Raw genomic sequence first — 18,984 nt, forward strand, 5'->3', positions numbered from 1 at the left:
AACCCTGATTCCAGCAATAAGATCAGTCTGTCTTCCATTATAACCTTACTTTGTTACAGTACACTGCCTCATTAACTTCTTTTGCATAGCCATTACACAGACAATCCATTGTGTGGGTGCTGTCTACCCATTTGCACTTTAGCACTGAGGTACAAAAAAGTCAACCAATAAATAAGAAATGGATAAGCCAAGAATGTGCTGAGATAAGCAATGTAGAATGAAAATCAACATAATCTGTCCACGATTCTTATTTCTGACTTACTACTTAGTAACATGCATTTCACTGCAATTATCACTCACTGTGCACTGAAGACTGCATGGTCTACTACCATAGGACGGTACAACAGTAGGCCCAGTGAGCGTGACAGTACTTCACTGTCCAGCTCAACTACTACCATTAAGTTAACCTTGGCACGTGTAACACAAAGGAACCAGACACCTTAGACATGAGTTCAACCGCAAAGGTATGTCCAAAGGATTCAGGATCCCAATCCCTATAAATCAACTTGTGAGCTCTATGCTCAATTTGGTTTTGACCAGGAACTGGCCTCATGCTTCCTTACCTTACATCAGTCTTTATCTGGATCCAGAAGAGCCAGCTGTCAAAACCTGTCCATGAAAATGAATTAAACAACTGAGCTAATGTAGAAGTATTCAGATATTGCCTGTTAATTTAGGGAAGTCCATCTGCCGAGTAGGGAGTTATGGCAAAATGAACCACACCTCTATGAAATTAGGAGGAATACAGGAGTTACTTGTAGCAAAGATTAATTCCCTGAAGCTCTACTCATTTGGTCTAGCTGTAAGGAAGACAACACAGCTGTAGGAGAAGAAGCTTGAGCTGGACAGCACAAAGTTATACATCCTGAAGTGTGAGACCCCTGTATACAAGTGGGCTATGAAAAAAAACAGCCAATGAATAAGAAATGGATAAGCTTAGAATGTGCTGAGATAAGCAATGTAAAATGAAAGATCAACCATCACTCTTTTTTACTCTGCATTGGAGCAGATATGACAATAACACAACAAACAATGAAAAGTACTTACACACCTGGAAACTTGTCGGCATTCCAAACATCTGCTTATTGGTCATGCTCACTACAATAGCCTTAATAGTAACAGTTTTTATTACCACATCTACATGTATACATGAACAAAAACTTTTACAACAGACCTTTTTATGAAAGTGAAATGAAATGTCTCTAAACTCACAAGCACTGTAATATGAAACTGCCATTTCCAATTAACTTTATGATCAATAACTCCAAAGTACAAAACCTACTACAAGTGCACTGCAAACTACAGCTGGATAGTTTACCTAGTGACCCATGAGAAGTCGATGTCCCCAAGAAGGCGTTTTCTGATTGGCTTAGCTGCCCCTGGTGCTGTTGAAGACTGGATGACAGAAAGTGTGATGAAAGCGAGGTGACTGGTGGAGATGGGGAGGTAGAGTGAAAGGATGCGGAGCTTCCTAAGGAGCCGGGAATGTTCACAGGGGCAGAACTCTGCAACAAACTACCACCTGCAGAACACAAAGGGGAACTTATCAATAAGCATGCAAGAGATAATAGACAGGGAGGCAATGTTAGCCAGTGGTTAGAGAGCGTGAACCTGAAATTAGAAACTGCATTAATTTCTACTAGTGTCACTTACTGCAACATAAACAACCTAAATAACATTTCTACTGCTGAAAAAGTGCCAGAAGCTTTAATGTAACTCTAAGTGAATGATAAAGTTTGATGCCAACTACTAAAAGATAATGAACTTAGATAAATTCACAAAAGTGCACCCCTTGTAGTTTCAGCACTGGTATTTCTTCAAGCACTCTGAAGAACCTCATTAAAGAGATATGAACAGAATCACTTGATTTAATAAGCTTAGTCACTGATTACTATGCCCACACCATGCGCGTCTCTGCATTTAGGCTTAAGTAATTTAATAGTCCAGATTTGATGAAAAATGGTAGAATGTGATAGGCTCCACTATGGGTAAACGTTTAATGTGGTTATCCTTGTTTCAGTACACACATATCAAAGAGTTTTCATGTAACACGACAGTAAAAAACCAAGAACCAGTACCTCACGATAAAAAATAGAGAGTAGAAGGCACCTCAGCCGAAGTGCAAGTGTTAAACTCCTATGTTGCTGCCAAATTCAAAAACGATAAATCCCAAGGTCCATAAACGTAAAACAAATTTATTGAAACACATATAAAATAACGTCGACCTAGGTTTCGTTCGTATAACGAACTTCTTCAGAACAACAAACTGAGATGTGGAACTTCTTTAAATACCCACCAAACCAACAGTAAGTGATACCAATTATCCAATTAATACACATAACGAGTTCTGAATATACTTAAAGGAGACCTTGAAGAAAAACATATATTATGTATTATAAATTCGCTAGATTTAAAGGCAGCAAAAACCATCATATGGAGTGTGTTTATACTTATACAACTCATGTAAATGTATATAAATGTGTATAATATGTGTGATATATAAATACCAATATGCGTACGTTGTATGAATATATGATGTGCATTAAATAAATTATAATATTTATGAAATTGTAAATTTTCATGTAACACGAAAATGATCACCGCCTCCTCCTTGAGCCACATACTTTCACAAGTACAACTGAGTATCAAAGTATACATGCTTGCTGAGGTTTTCTGTAGTAGACTGTCTTACATTTGGTTCAGTTTTCATTTAAAATAGTAGGTCACCTCTTTCTAAGAACTTGGTCATTTTATATAAAAGTATTTAAACACTTCCCATAAGCGCACATAGTCCACACACATCTGCAACATAGACATCTTCTGTAATGCTGTGCTTGAAACCCATTACATGTAAATTCACCTGAGATAGACTACCACCATTACTCATTGCCAGACAGACTTACTGTTCAGCTACTGTCAGTAAAAAAAATGCATTTCTTGCTAGTTATTAATGAACTAAATCATGATTTACAAAATAAATAGCAATGTGCAGGAGACAATTTTATCAGCACATGTATTCCAAGTTAAATGCCGCGGTGGTACGGCGGTAGCATTGTTACCACACAGCAAGAGGTTCTCCGTTTGATTCTCGGTGTGGCTTGGGGAGTTGCCTTCTGTGTGGAGTCCGCATGTCCTCCCCGCGGTTGGGTAGCATTCGAAAGACATGCGTGCGTAAATGGGCGTGCCTTCGTTGAAGGTTGGGTGTCAAGCTGGCACCTCGGCGTTTTGCAAAAATCTACTGCCAATCATTAGTGGACTCGAGTTCCGCTGTGGCAACCCCTTACCGGCAAAGAGCCGAAAGACAAACAACAAAAAATAACATGTATTCCAAGTTAAGGTCTGCAATTTTACTTTCTGAAAAATACTTTTTTGGATTTGCTTGCTTGTTTTATGGCTCTTATAATACTTTCTGTTCTGCTAAAGGGATAAACATATTAAAACATTATCATAAATGCCACAAGTCATATATAAAGACTTCTAGCTGCTTTCTCACAAAAAAACTTACATGCCCATGTTTGTGTCCCTCCCTCAAATACCTAGGCCACCATCTAACCTCCTACTGCCCCCCTACAATCTCAGTGCTGCTTAATCACACCAACCACTAACTTCTCTCCCTTACTCTTAGCAGATGGTCACGTGCCTTCATTTTCTCTTCCTATTCTACAGTATACTATGCTGCTCATATTTTCAACTACCTCTGTACATATTTCACACCTGATGGAGAACATTAACATTTACACTACATTAATACCATAATTTGTTTCAGTTGGTGCCGATTTGTTTTTCTTTTCAGATAAAGGATTTCCCAAAAATTGAATTCCTCAGCTCATAGGATGATACTTAAGACAATAAATGTATGGCATTATCAAATGAATAATGCTCAGCTTAGAATTCAGAATTCTTTAAGTAAGCTCCACAACAGGAGGAAAGAGAGGGGTAAAAATACTTGCATCTGCAGTAGTAACTATATGCCTCATTAAAGATTGCATTTGTATGTATTCCAAGTATCATATAAAAATATTACAAAAATGAAAAAAATTCAGCAAGAGGGATCTAATTTATCATTACATGCTTTTGGTCTAGTGCATGGTGTTCTGGCTTTAAGACCAACAACTTTAGAATTTATATTTGTTTTACCAATCATGTTCAGTTTCTTATGTGCATCACCATCAAATTAGCCAGCCAGGTGGCAAAAGAAGGATAAAGACTCGATTACAACGCAGATAACCAGTGTATTGACTATGCTGGCAAAGAGGATTAGTGGTCCCTATCCTGGGAGGAAAGGTAATTTTCTGGACAACTATGCCTGCTGCTCCAGTGTTGTGAGACCAACTGGCAACCAGTCTGAGGAGGAAGTGCACTGTAGCTGCCCTACCTAGTTAGCTCCTGTCCACGCATGACAGAAATTGATTGTGTGTGGATGTGGTGGGAGCAGCGGGTAGATGTAGGGGTGCATGTACTACCTGGGGAAGTATTAGGCTCTTGACTGAAAAATGGTCTCCATACCTGGATGCCAGCAAAAGCACAAGTGCCCCAATGTTTGAGTGGATGAATGTCACCCTTACAGGTACTTGCTCTGGTGGATCTGTAAGTGAGCTCCTCACCACCAGGGAATGAATGAGACTATGTACTATACTGGATCTATGTCATCTACTCAAATGTTCATTTCACTGAAAAAAAATCAGTGTGCACACAACTGACTGAAAATTCATTTGACAGAAAACTCATGTGACTGAATCACAGTGAACAGAAAACATTCTATACACTTCTACACTTTTCTTTCTATTGTGATTCAGTCAGACAAGGTTTCAGACAAATGATTTTTCAGTTAATTGTGTTCGACCATTAGTGTTTCAGTCAAACGAATACTCAAGCAAAGTACATACAGCCACTATATGGGAGGCTCTAAGGTCGGCGGGCAGAAGGTAGAAAACAGGAGCTATAGACAGTTGACCAAGAAACCACCTCTCTACCAGGATAGGCACCATCCATCCTCACCATCAGAAAACAAAATACAAATAAACAAACATCAAAATTGTTAATTATTGCAAAGTTTCTGTAGTCAATATAACCAATATTACAATCAGAAAAGGGTAAAACCAATGGCATAAACAGGAAACAATGCAAACTTACTTCTGATTAATGTGGCCAAAGTGAAACTTGAATGTTCCCTGGAAGGTATTGGCTAGCTGTGTGCTACACTGTCCGCCAAAAGGAAATCACTCATTCCTGACACACCAGTCAGACTTTAAGGATACTTCATAGTAGATATTCTCCTCATGACCCATTCCACCTGACAGATCATGCACATTTTTTTTTGTAGAGCATGACACTTACATGTTCATAAATGACAATGACAAACATGTTGCGGGACAGGTATGACTAATATGCAAATCAATATAGGCAGCCAGAAACCTTTTACTGAAAGTACAACTTTGTCTTCCAGTGGTAAGCAGGACCTAAACCAAGCCTCTTGCATACTTTGGATCACAAGCATCCATCTCATAAGTAGATTTTCTATGTAAGAAGTGGAAAATTAGAAGCAGAACTTTCAGAAAAAGCCAACATAGTCTGTAGCTCAAGCCAATGTCAGAGATGAAATGCATATAACAAAGCTCAGTTTAGTTCCAGAAATAATCTAGGTGACGACTCTTGATAAGTAAAGAGTTCAGCTCTAAACCCTACAAAGGAATTTTAAATAATGTCTCAGCGTACTCACAGCACATTTTACTTTTCTAAAACTCAGGATTCTGAGGGTAGAACATTTTACAGTGCAGGAAACATCTACTTCATAGTTAACAAATCAGACCAAAAGCCTACAGGGACAAACCTTGTTAATAAAAAATAAATAAATACTCACTGACAATCTATACAACTCTTAAGTTAGATGATAGAGGTGAGGTGTTCATCTGAGCCATAGCGATGCATGTTCAGCACCAGAGTCAGGATACTGGTAGGGGTGGTTGGGGAGTATAAAAAGACCTGAAAGGCCAAGTGGTACAGTAGTTAAGGAGTATGCCTTTCAATCATAAGGTGCAAGGTTTGATTCTCACCACTGGAAAGAGCTTTACAGATTGAAGATGTATATTTAGGGGGTGGGAGGTTGGCATAATGGTTAGGGTGTTTGCCTTGCAAACACAAGGTGCAGGGTTTGATTCTCACATGGGGTAGTTGACTAGGCTTAAAATGACCCACAAGGGCAGTTAGCCTAGTAATAATCTATGAACCTATAAGTTAAAGAAACCGACGGCCAGCTATCCTACTATCCTATGGGGGAAGGGGAGACTACAGAGATATTGATAACTGTGACACATTTTGTGGAGTAGGACTTGTATTATAACATCACTGTAGTAGCCATTCCTCTTACCATGGTTTTTGACTTTCCCACTGCATTCCTGAAGGATCCTGGCTCCATAAACATTATTCCCTAACAGATCCCTCACTCTGTGAAAAAAATACAAAGGTGTGCTTGTCCCCTTCCCAAAAGTTAAAGGGCCTCCAAGTGAAGGGACATACACACATTTCCACATATGGAGTAACTGAAGCATGCAGTGTTGGGTGTGAATGCAAGTGGAGGGTACAACTGGAAATTAGGAGACATTAAAAATAATCACAATGCAGTTCATTATTTTTTATAAAGTTGTTGATTATATACATTCACTTGTTGACTGAGGAGTTGCACTGGGGTCATCAGAGGTGACGTTACTTCAAAACAGATAAAACAGGAGCCAAGTGGCTTGTGCAGGGTAACACAGCATGCAAGTGGTGGCTGATGGGATTCAAACCCTAACCTCAAAGCTTTAACACAACACAGCAACCATTATGTTACAATAATTGTATAATAAATGGCAGAATGCAACCTTACAGACAACTCTGAAAACAAGTATGAATCTTGACCTGTATTACTTACCTAGCATGATGCTTCCTGCCTGGGAGACAGAGTGGCTCTCAAAGGTTTTCTCCAATGCTGCCACTCCAAAATCATTAAGGTCCAAGTCATCCAGAGCAGATTCTAGAATACAGATTCAGATAAAGTCAATTAGAACTTAACAAGCAGAAGTATGTACTAATGCTCCAGGCAAGCATATAACTTACTGAAAGGTGTCTACAATAAAAGGTGAATCTCGAATATGACAATATAACCACATCCAAAGAAAATGATAGCATTAAATTAGTGATACTGACTACAGGCCTAAGCATGCAGAAAGTGTAATCAGAATCAACTGTGACTGATTGCAAAAGTCAGAAATACACTTACATGGCAGAAAAAAAGTTCTGCATCAATTAATCCATAAACCTGACCAGGAGGCTCTAAGTATGTAATAAGAACTATGTGCAACCAAAGATTATGAGGTCAACAACTCTATAAAGCAATTTCTAGACGGGTATCTTTTGTTAACTACTCCTAAAAAACATTTAGTCTACTTAATAGCAATGTGTTTTCTTATAAAAAATTTTTTAAAAAGTCACTGGTTTCATGACAAAGATCTCTCTTAAGCTTCTTGAGCAAGAATACATTTATTTCATTTTGATAATTCGGTAGACCCCATTAGACTACAGCTGATAGTTATACTGATTAGGGGAGAAGTTTGCTTAGGACACCAAAGGATGAAATCCCATTTGTTATCTACTGATAAACAATATGGAATGTTTTAACATTGAGCTGAGGTTCCACTTACTCAGAAGTACTGCCCTTAGTTTAAATGCAGCACAGAACAGAACTTCCTAAGATACCTCTCAGCTGCTGTGACTTGGGCACAGTGATATTTTTGCCCTCATATTTAGCCATACTCCCCCCAAGACTTTCCAGTTTTTGCCATAAAGTATGACCTGTTCAAATGTACAAGCATTATAAATAAGAAATCTTTGTGCAAGCTTAATTCATTTATCACTAATGTAATGAGGCATAGTATCAAAGACGAGACTCTTCTGAACAATAAAAACTGCTTCTTTTATGGGTATATACTAGGCAACTGGTATGTAGACTATTACACAACTAACCAATAATCAACCAGCGACTAAAGGGGGGAATCAAAACCTGTGCTTTCTATGAGGTGAACACCTTAACCATTATGCCAACCCCACCCCATATCTCTGCTATGATTTTTAAAGGTCAGTCCATTGATTTCTTATCCTAAGAGGTTGAAAGGTATGCCTCCCTAATGGCACAGTGCACTTAATCTTGAAACTTTGGTATGTATTAGCGCACCTAATGTGTGGAAACAAACTATAACCACCCGATATTCCCACAATCAAGGGCACGTGCTTGTAACCAAATCACTACCATGAAGTGTCATTATGTTGGCCCTCTAAGACAAAAGGTCAGTTTTTTTAAGAGATTTGCAAGGAGATTAGGTTACTTGCTTAATACAACATAATATGCTAATGGGAACACTAACAAACAGCTCACCAGGGAGGCTTCCAAGATCGCTGCATACTAACAGTTCAATTTCAGCACTCCCAATGTGAAAACAGAAACTTGGAAGAGAGACAGTAAAATTTGTCTTTTTGAATAAATTTCAGTAACTGGCCAGTAAGTGCACTGCCTGGATGCCAGCAAAAAAACCCTCAGAGATCTTGAAAGAAAACCAATCAAAACGGTGAGGAGAAAACACTGGCTGGGACGAATCCTGAAGCTGTTCAACAAAAAGCATCAGAAGCTCCAGCTTTGGTGCAAGACATGACTTCTAGTAATCCAGAGGAAAAATAAGTCAAATGTGCTCAAACTAATTCGTAACACTGAAGCAGTATATCAGCTCAAATAACAAGGATGTTAAAATGGAGGAAGCTGTAAATAGATACTCAGACAAGCAGATAAAACTGCAAACATTATAGGCTGAAATGAAGAAAAGGCTGACTGTGTATGAGACTGCTCAGAACAGATGTTTCAAAAAATGTTAGAATTAGAGGACGCAGCACATAGATTTTCTGCTGTACCTGAAAAACTGGAAGGAACAGACTATTAATTTTATGAAAGCACATATAAGCAACTGAGCTGGTATTCCACAGCAGGAGCTGTTAATTGAAAGAGCACGTTGTGTTTATGCACCAAACCTCTCCCATGAGAAAGCAACCCAGACCTTTAATGGTAAAGGTGCAATCCTACTAGCAGAAATACCAGATTCTGACAAAACTGTGGCAGAAAAGCAAAGCACTAAAGGTGGGAGACAGTAGTATGTTTGTAGAAAATTACCCAAGGTAAACCAGACAGAAGAGGAGTAAATTTACTTCAGCAACCAGGGAAGGTTGGTAAGCAGTTGTGAGATTTAATCAGCTGTATCCAGCTACTTTCAGAATATTTTTTTCTGGAGGGTCAAATTCATTTTTTGATGCAGGGCATGCTAAGGAGGAAATAGTCAAACAGAAGGGGACTGTGCTTCTCATTCTTCTGTCAATAAGGTTTATAGAGAGACTTTGCCAGTGAAACCTTTGCCTAGAAGAACCTGGAGTACATTGAAAATTAACCAGAGACTGGATCTGGATGATGGAGATGGAGCAACTTGGAAAATGATGAATAAATATAGGATTACACAGCATTATTTATATTTGTGAAATATGACAAAACAAGAAAACCTGGAAATACTAGACATTTTTTACTTTGTTAAACTTGTAGGGGACTCCAAAGTATATGCCCTACTTCATGTCATTAATGTTGGAAAGAACATTTAGGAGGGGGGAAGAGGAAGGAAAGAGTTAACTGTAAGTAAAACAATTTTTTTCTTAACAGTATTTTTATAATACATGACATATACTGCATGCCATAAAGTAAAGCTTTTTAGTTATCTTTGTGTATAATAGGGATAAACAGGTGTCCTTATATTCTTCCATATTTCTTTTTTCTTGTTCATTTTTTTAGAAATGCAAGTACTGCAATGTAAAAATAGAAGACAGCTTGGACAAAAGAGCATGATATAAGAAAAACTGGCATGCTTTTTCTCACTTTTGCATAGGAGAATAACTGGATTAAGGCTCTTGGACTGATCTAATATGTTTTGAGGGGAAGCAAATTTTCTTCTAGCAAACAAGTGTTCACAGTACAGTATGAAAAGCTTGTAGTGGAAGGCAGCTATGTTATCTGGTTCTCAAAATTCTATGGAGACAATCTGATAAGGGCCAATAAAACAGAATACTTCTTACTTTCAATGGCTAGTAGATAATGTTTTCTGAAAGCATTCAAGTTGTTTAATATATGGGAGAGAAATACAGATAAAACAAAACAGCACTTGGGGGGTAGAATCACAGGCTGTACCATGTGTCTTAGCATGGACAAACTTCCATACAGGCTAATCCAAGTTCGTGAGTGTGGCAGTCAGTCTGGGACAATTGTTTCTTTCAGAAGGGTTAAACTTCATTATTTGAAAAAGTACACAGTTTTGTATGTTTGCATTAAGTTAATAGGCTCTCGGGATGTTTTGTGTTTGTGTTTTTTAGAGGGTTTTCATTAAAACAAAAAGTCTCATAAGATGTGACACAGGTTCAAATGGATATGACAAGAAACAACTGTATAAAAGATCAACCTGCCAAACATTACTGTATGCATGTAACACAAAAGCTGAAACTAAACACATTAAAAAAGTGGTTATACATAGCAGATAGGAATAATAACTTATGATCATAGCGCCACCACTTTTCATATTGTTTTTAAATGTAAATGGTCTCACTGATGCATTCAAAAAAAGAACAAGGCGTGAACTATATTAAAATACAGAGAACAAATAGTTGTGCTATAGGAGACACATTTGAAAAAAATGAGTATGTGAATTTGATAAAGAAAGGATTTCAGTATATAGTTATTTAGCAGAATATCTGGGACAAAGGAAAAGGGAGGTACCTATATTAATTGTGAGAAAAGCTCCAAAAATGATAGAAGAGGAAAACAAGATAATAACGGCAGATTTATAGCACTAAAACTACTGGCAAGGGATAAAGATCATGCTGTCATGTATTTACATTACACCTAAAACTACTACAATAGAGCTTAGGAAAATTATGGGAGAAATGATCAGCTTTCAGCAGGGAATATTACTTATAAATGGGGACTGGTATTTGATATGCAACAGTGAGGATGTATCGGGGGGGGGGGGGCTAGAAGGGAAAATATAACAAAAGTGTAGGTTTTTGAAAAGAATTTATAAAAATATTTGGTATGGAAGTTGTGAATTCAATAGTAGGAGTTCAAAGAGAATTTACATATTATTTCCCAAGGTACAAAAACTGGGCTAGGCTAGTCAAAAATAGTTCACAGGAACATACGCATTAACTGAAAGTTTTGATACACACACAATAACTATTTCAGATTATATGCCAATAATAACTAAAATAAAAATGCAGGGTAATGAAAAAAATGAGACACTGGTGCTTCCCCACCTATCTATTTAAAACAGGGAGGAATTTATGAAATGGATAGTGAAAATTATTCAGGAATTGTTATGGAAGACAAAAATTTCTTCTGAAAATATAGCTACGGAGTGGGATAAATTTAAAGTGGAGTTTAAAAATAGGGTGGAAAAAGAGATATGCTTAAGAAGTAACAAGAATTATTTAGATGAACTGACACAGGTTCAAGTATTGCAAAACAGGATAAGAGGCCATACAATTGCAGAGGGCTAAAGAGAAGATAAGGGACTACCTCGATAATATGCATGAGTTTAGAAAGACTGCTGGTAGGCCACTGCTTTTTGATAACTCCAGAGCAGAAAAACTTTTAGCATAATGGCTCAGGCAACAGACAGTAGAAAGGGTTGTTGGCAAACTTAGGGAGCCTATAACAAGGAAATTAACCAGAGATCTTGTAGAAGTATAAGAAATATTTCAAAAAATTTATGAAAATCTGTATAAAGCAGAAAAATGTGAAAAAGTACAAATGGACATGTTTATAGAATAATAAAAATGCCAAGGTTAGAGACAGATGAGGCTCAATTACTAACAGAATAGGAGAAGATGAGATAAAAATGGTGGTATATAACAAATCCACAGAAAAGTCTCCCGGAACACATGGCATTCTTGTGGATGTTTGGAAGCTAGGATAGAAGAAAGTGATAAAGATCTGGAAGGTTTTGTTTAACAGCATTTTAAAAGGAAAAGAAGTGCAAATATCCTGGAAAAAAACAGTGGTCGATGTAATACCTAAAGATGGTAAAGACCCATCAGATCCAGCTTCATGTAGGTCCATTTTGATTCTAAACCATGATTATAAAGTGTTTGTGTCTCCAAAGGCTAAAAGAATGGCAAAGGTGATGCCAAAATTGTTAGATATGGCTCAATGTAGTTTTGTGGAGGGAAGGCAAACATTTGACAACATTAATAGAAAAGGATGATCCAGATGGAAGCAGAATGCAAGAAAATAACACTGTTGTTGATGCAGAGAAACCATTTGACAGAGTAAGTTGGGATTTTTATGAGCAGGGCAATGGAAGCATTTGCATTCCCCTGATAAAATTATAAGGTTGATTAGAAGGATATATTAGTGATCAGAAGCAAAATAAGTGACAGGGTTCCTGAGCAGAGGATCCAGTCAGTGGTATCATCTTTCCCCTTTATTTGCATTACATTTTGAACCACTGGCAAAAAGGACTCAGAAATTCAAGAATATAATTGGTATGGTGGTCAAGAAAAGTTGGTTTTATTTGCAGGTGATATTTTATACTGGATACAGCTAGAAAGGGACATTTCACTGTTGTGGAACATTCTGAGACAGTTTCAGGTCTTTTTGGGATACAAAATTAATGAAGATAAAATAAAGGATATAGCTGTAAACTATATACCCACATACAAATTGGTTCACAATACCCATATTTATCGGGACATGATAAAATAAAGTACTTAGGAGTATGGATTGAAAGGATTCCATTAGGGTGGCTAAGGATATGTAGGAAGAGATTAAACAAAAGATAATACAAAACTGAAACTGGAAGCTATGTTTTATGAATATTAAGGCATAAGCAGTTAAAGGGTTTTCAGTCCGCTTAGTTTTATATACAGGTCAGGCATATGTTTATAAACCAGAGGAGATGTTGCAGACAATAATTAAAAAAGAGTTAAGTGGGATAATCTGATCCCTCCAATAGACCAAGGTGGTTTAGGATTACCTGATTTGAAGGGATATTTTACAGCTACAAAGTTAAGGCTCATATACATATCACAAGCAGAAAGCTATAATTCAAAAGTGGAAAGGGATGATGATAAAATGTGGGGAAGTTTGAAAAACAAGGAGAGACTGAAATTTTGGATGCAGATCTCCTTAAGGAGAATAACAAAAAACATACAGAATATTATATTCATAAAGCAGCAAAAACTATTCTAAGAACTAAGCCAACATGGGGATGGTGAAAGTAGATTCTGCCGATAGGGATGACTGCAATTATGGGAACAGAGAATAGGCAAAAGGAGCCTGGAATTTACTGGAGAAAACAGGCAAAGGAACCAATGTATTTGGAGCAAATAATTAGAGAGGGAAAGGTAACAGAATGGGAAGAGGCCAAGAATTCATTTGGACTGCAGGCTAGAGAATGCCTTCCCTAACAAGGATTGATATCAGAGTATAAAGGCAAGGATAAAGAAATAGAGGGATCCTTGGTGAAAGACCAGTATTAGTAGAATTTTTAGTAGAATCTAGAACAGAAGCTGCTGTTAAAAATGGATAATCATTATGGCATATAAAATACTGCATAAGTATATGAATCAATCAGAGGAGGTTAGAAAGAATTCGGAAGAGAGACTGGATAAGCAATTTACAAAGAAATAATGGGTGGATTTATGTATGGCTCTCAAATATGCAACAAAGTCTAGAAAAATTAAGATTTTTGATTGAAAGTGTTTGATTAGGTACTTTTATATCCCAAGCAGACTCCAAAACAAATTTTCCTCAGGTAGATTGCAAACTATTGGAGGTGTGATGGGGAAGAAATAGGCAATTGGGAACATATTTTTTGGTAGACGTGAAAAAAGTCCCTGCAGAGTACTCTATCAGAAATACTGGGTGAGCAAATTGATGTAACTAAGGAAATGATTTGTTGAGCTGTGATGCAGAATTGGAATTGCCTATATATAGTAAGGCATTGCTGAGTTTAATTCTGGTGGCCGTCAAAAAGCAATTACTAGAAAAAGAAAATTAAAATCTAAAACAATTTTACTACAACTAGTGAATATCTTAACAGAGATAAAACAACTGTAACTGGGATCTTTAGAAAAGGGTAGGAGCAAATTACTTAGAAAAAAATGGGAATTGTGGGGACAAGGCACACAAAATAAAGTTTTGGTGAGGAATGAGTTTAAAGGGAGGCCTGGAACTGAATGAGCTATGTAATGTTTGACTGACAATGACTGGAGATTATAAGTCATGTATAGTGTTTGTAACTGAAAATATGTCAATAAGGTTTGTTTTCAATAAATGTATGAGTGCTTATCTCATAAATGACAATTTAATAAAGATGTTTCTTGTTTAAAAAATAAATAAAGAATAGCTCACCAGGCCTACAGCCAAGTCTGCACGCACACTCTGTTATGCTGGGCTATCTTGTGATTTGTAAACTGTGACTAATATCTGCAGTAGAATAACAGACTACAGTGATATTACTTAAGGATACTATTCATAATGTACAATACTGATTTTTAATATGTAGCTGAACTGTTCAATAAACAAACAATGCTTGTAAACCCATTACAGTTAAGTACATCTGTAAGTCCTAACAAGCAGTATATGTTTCAATTTCATAAATAACATACCTTCAAAACTTTTTTCACAACTACATGTTTAGCATCTGTTGCAGCTATTCAGCCATATCATTTACTTGGTTTAAAATTTTTGCTTAGTGTGTCATTTCATAATGAACTTTGTGCTTTTATATTACAACTGATTTCTGTTGTATGCAACTGCTCTACCATCCTTTTTTAGGAATTGTGTTTTGGTGTGTACTGAGATAGAATGAGGGCGGAAAACAGAGGAGGACAAAATGACATTCAATAAAGAAGGGACTAGCAGATGGGTATGTGATTTTAGGCACAACCAGAACCCTTGTGAAAATCAGACAGCTGTATGATATGCCTGTTTAAGGAGCCAAGAAACACTGACTGCAGACATAACAAACATGTACAATGCTGTGAAGGGAGAGGGATTCAATACTACTGACAGCACATAACAAGGAAAGGGACAGCCATGAGAGTGGTCACTGCACTGTGCGCAAAGGAGTACCACCTACCATGAAAAAGATATTAAGGAAGAAGGTAAGGAAGGAAGCACTCTATTTTATTTTTATTTTTTAATTTGGTTTTAAAACAATAGATAAATGAATCAGTTATAAAACAAACAATTATTTACATAGGTCCACAGCTGATCAGTACATCAAAGTTATACATATGGACAACAATTAATATTTTTCAAGCAAGTCAAAGTTTAAGTCAAGATTGATATGATTGTGCAATATTAGAAGTTCTCAACTTTATAGTATGCAATTCACTACTGCAAACATTTTTTGCTATACTAATAAATTCAGCACTAATGGGGTAACTTTACTTTTCCCATTTTTTGTAATTACTTTTTCTGACTACAGCAAGAATAGACCAAATAAGAGGCATTTGGGTTTTTGGAAATATCTCAGGGATCAGAGCATTAAATAAAACAAAAAGATTTAGAAATATTACAAAAATCTGATCATACAGCTTGAATTAAGTTATTAATTTCTTTCCAAAATGGGGAGATGACTTCACATTCATATACCATAAGTGTCCAATCAACTATTATTTCAGAATCACATCTCCAACATTTCATTCTATTTGATTTAAACATAATTGTAATTTTGTTAGGAGTAGCAAAAGCTCTGTGTAAGAATTTCCAAATGAAAATTTTCCAATAAAATGAAGATGTGATTTTATCTGTAGATTTTAATATTATTTTCCTGTATACTTCAGAGAAGTCTATTAATTTTTGAGGAACAATTCAAATAGCAATTGTCTAAATATATGAAATCTAACTTAAGAATGTTATAAATTTGTAACAAATATGTTTTTTCATTGCATTATTATTAATGTTTATTAAGGTTTCCAATAATTTGGGGAACATTTTTTATAAAGGTTAAATATCTGATTTATCTCTCTTTTCACAAAGTCTCTAAATATTTGTAAAATTAACCAATTCTCAGAATCTTGATTGTATTTGGAACTTACAGTATATGTATCAGTACCATTTAAGAATCAATGCCAATAAATTAAGTTACTTTGTTGTTTCAATACTAACATTTTGCTGAAGCTATGAGATTCTAAGCAGTCATTTGTATATCCAACTGGAAACATGAAAATATTAAGTATTTAATGCAATGGTTAGAACATCTGAACTTTTGAAAAGAGGAAATTATGTTATTTAAATAGGGGATTTGATTAGAAGGTGGAATTCCACTTACGCAAAAAGCTTTTAATAACCAAATAAAACTATTATGAACTATTTGTTTATGAATGGATGTGACATATCTATTTACTAAATAATATTTCTTGATGTATTTATTTCCATTTTGAATCATAAGATGAATTTATCCACAATTCTATAACTTTTACAATTGTTGACATAGCATACAACTGAATACCAGGGAATCTTATTCCACCATTATCCCAACCTTTTCTGTTTTCAAAGGAAACTTTTTGTTTATTAGGATGCCAAAAAAATTAAGTAGACTATTATTTATCTTCATCATTTTTTTTTGTGGAGATTGTACTAAAGATTGTATGATACGATTTTAGGGAGAGTTACCATCTTAATAAGCATTAATCATTCTTCCATGGTAAAGAAGAATTTGCTCCAGTTTGTGACTAAACTTAAAATTTTATCAACAACTTGTTGAAAGTTTGTTTGTATCATTTCTTTGCTATTAGACATAATGGTTACACCAAGATACTTTATTTGATTGTTACCCCAATTGAAGTTTGAATATTTTTTGTATGAATTTATTAATTAATAATGTACTTGCTTTATTATGATTAAATCTTATGTTCAAGATTTCTTCAAACCAACTCCTAGAACTAATTACATGTTCTAATGAATTTTTTATATTTTCTACTCTTAGTAAAAGTATCATTAACAGAGTTGAATCTTTAGTTTGAAAATTTCTTTTATTTCAATACCATTAATGTTCTTAATGGATGTTCTTATTGGATCTAATACTATTAGCAAAGGGTTCTATAACTAATGCAAAAAGTAAAGCTGATAATCGACACCCTTGTTTTGTGACTTTTTGTAATTTAAAGGAATTAAAAAGAAAAGAACCTATTTTAACATAAGCACAAAAGTAATTGTAGAACTTAAAAATTAATGCAATTAGCTCAGGTGAGAAATAATACATTAAGTGTTTTAAACAGGTATGACCAATTAACTGAGTCAAAAGCCTTATCTAAATCAAGACTAATCATAGAAAGTTCTCATTTTTATTTGCGTAGTCTATTAATGTATGTATTATTATGTTATCCTGCACTGTGTATTTAAAATAAATCCAGTTTGATCATTGTTAATTAGTTTAGGTATAAGTATATTAAGGGTTCCAATTATGCAATTGAAAATCCCTTTAGGTGAATACAAAGACGTCAAACCGTATTGCACGAAGTACGTAAACCCCGAACGGTCAAAACCGCGAATTTCTAAATGTCGATTTGTTTTGGTTGGCCCGTCTGTGGTACAGCTCCGTAAGGTAAGTTTGCAATAGACAGGACTTTAGTGTTAGGATTTGGGTTAAGGTAAGTGCTTAGATAGGTACTGTATGTAAGAGTTAGTGTAGTGTTAGGTGTAGGTTTTTTTTTTTTTTAAGTGTAGGGTTTAATATGTATGTGTATTATTTATTTTGTTTAGGTGTATGTCTGTAGGGGATGTGTGTGGTAGTTAAGGACATTGGGGTTAGGGAGGGGTTAAGGAGAGTGCATAGATAGTTGTGTATGTGGGGTTTAGTGTAGTGTTGGAGGTAGGGTTTTGGTGCTTTAGGTTAGAAGTAGGGTTTTATTAGTGTATGTATGTGGTTAATTTATTTTATTTGGGTAGGTGGTATGTAGCGGGTGGTGGGGTTGGCCATCTATGACAGTTCGAAAAAATTATTTTTTCGCGGTTTAGTGCTTTTGGGATTTTCCGCAGATCACGGTATAGGGGTTGATGTTTTGGAATTTGCTCGTAGGGTTTTTCGCTTTGCTAATATAGACCCGTATATTAATTCTTTTAGTTAAAATGTACATGAACATTTTATAGTCCCGAAATAAATGCCACCTTCTAACTGCAACACAAAACTCCAAAATTTATTGTTCGCGCTTTTGTTCGCTCGCAATGAAGGAACTTCTTCAGATATCAAATCACATTACTTCACAGTTTAAATAACACAATTAATTATGACATCACAACCACTCCCAAATACAATGTCCAGGCCCTTTAAAAAACATTTAAATAACTATACACATATAAATATACATTTAAATACACATTCTAAAAATGCTCTATTTATAATAATATCAAACCTGCTCCTTATAGCTTTTTATCTAATTAAAGTTTTTAATTTTAAAACACATTTTAAAGAGCAGGCCTCATTTAAGCCAGGGAAAGCAAAAGCATTAGTCTTCAGTTGCCAAAGTAACTCCTTCTCCTCAAGCCTTAATGACCAAGGTCCCCCTCTAGGACTAACATACACCTTTTCAACAATAATGTAGTGGAAATAATAATCAATCTGTTCTAAAATGTGTGTTGCTAAAGCATTATTTTTGTCCTGTTTACTTATACTATACTGATGCTCGTAAATCCTCTGCTTGAAGTGCCTCTCTGTCTTTCCGATATAGAACGCAGGGCATTGTTGGCATCTTGCTAAATAAATTACCCCTTTTGTATTGCAATCAAACTTCCCTGTCAAAGTGTGTTTCACATTTCCTATATCAACCAAGGGGCAAACTTCTATATATTTACAAAAAGGGCACCTACCACACTTTTTCATGCCCTTAATGGGAACATAGGGCCTGATTTCTTTATTTAAA

At 35.8% G+C, this 18,984-nt stretch overlaps 1 protein-coding gene across 2 annotated transcripts in view; it reads right to left on the bottom strand.

The window, feature by feature from the left end:
• Positions 1-18,984, bottom strand: part of UNK (unk zinc finger) — an 874,631-nt gene that overhangs the window by 135,547 nt on the left and 720,100 nt on the right. For both annotated transcript variants that reach the window (XM_044084965.1, XM_044084967.1), the window contains 2 exons: positions 6,911-7,012; positions 1,319-1,522 (listed from right to left, as the gene is read on the bottom strand). In XM_044084965.1, the coding sequence (XP_043940900.1) occupies positions 1,319-1,522; positions 6,911-7,012 (306 nt within the window). The remainder of the gene's footprint in view (positions 1-1,318; positions 1,523-6,910; positions 7,013-18,984) is intronic.

Source organism: Protopterus annectens, chromosome 10.part0 (assembly GCF_019279795.1).
Source record: "Protopterus annectens isolate FY-2018-M chromosome 10.part0, PAN1.0, whole genome shotgun sequence".
NCBI classification, from domain to species: domain Eukaryota; kingdom Metazoa; phylum Chordata; order Ceratodontiformes; family Protopteridae; genus Protopterus; species Protopterus annectens.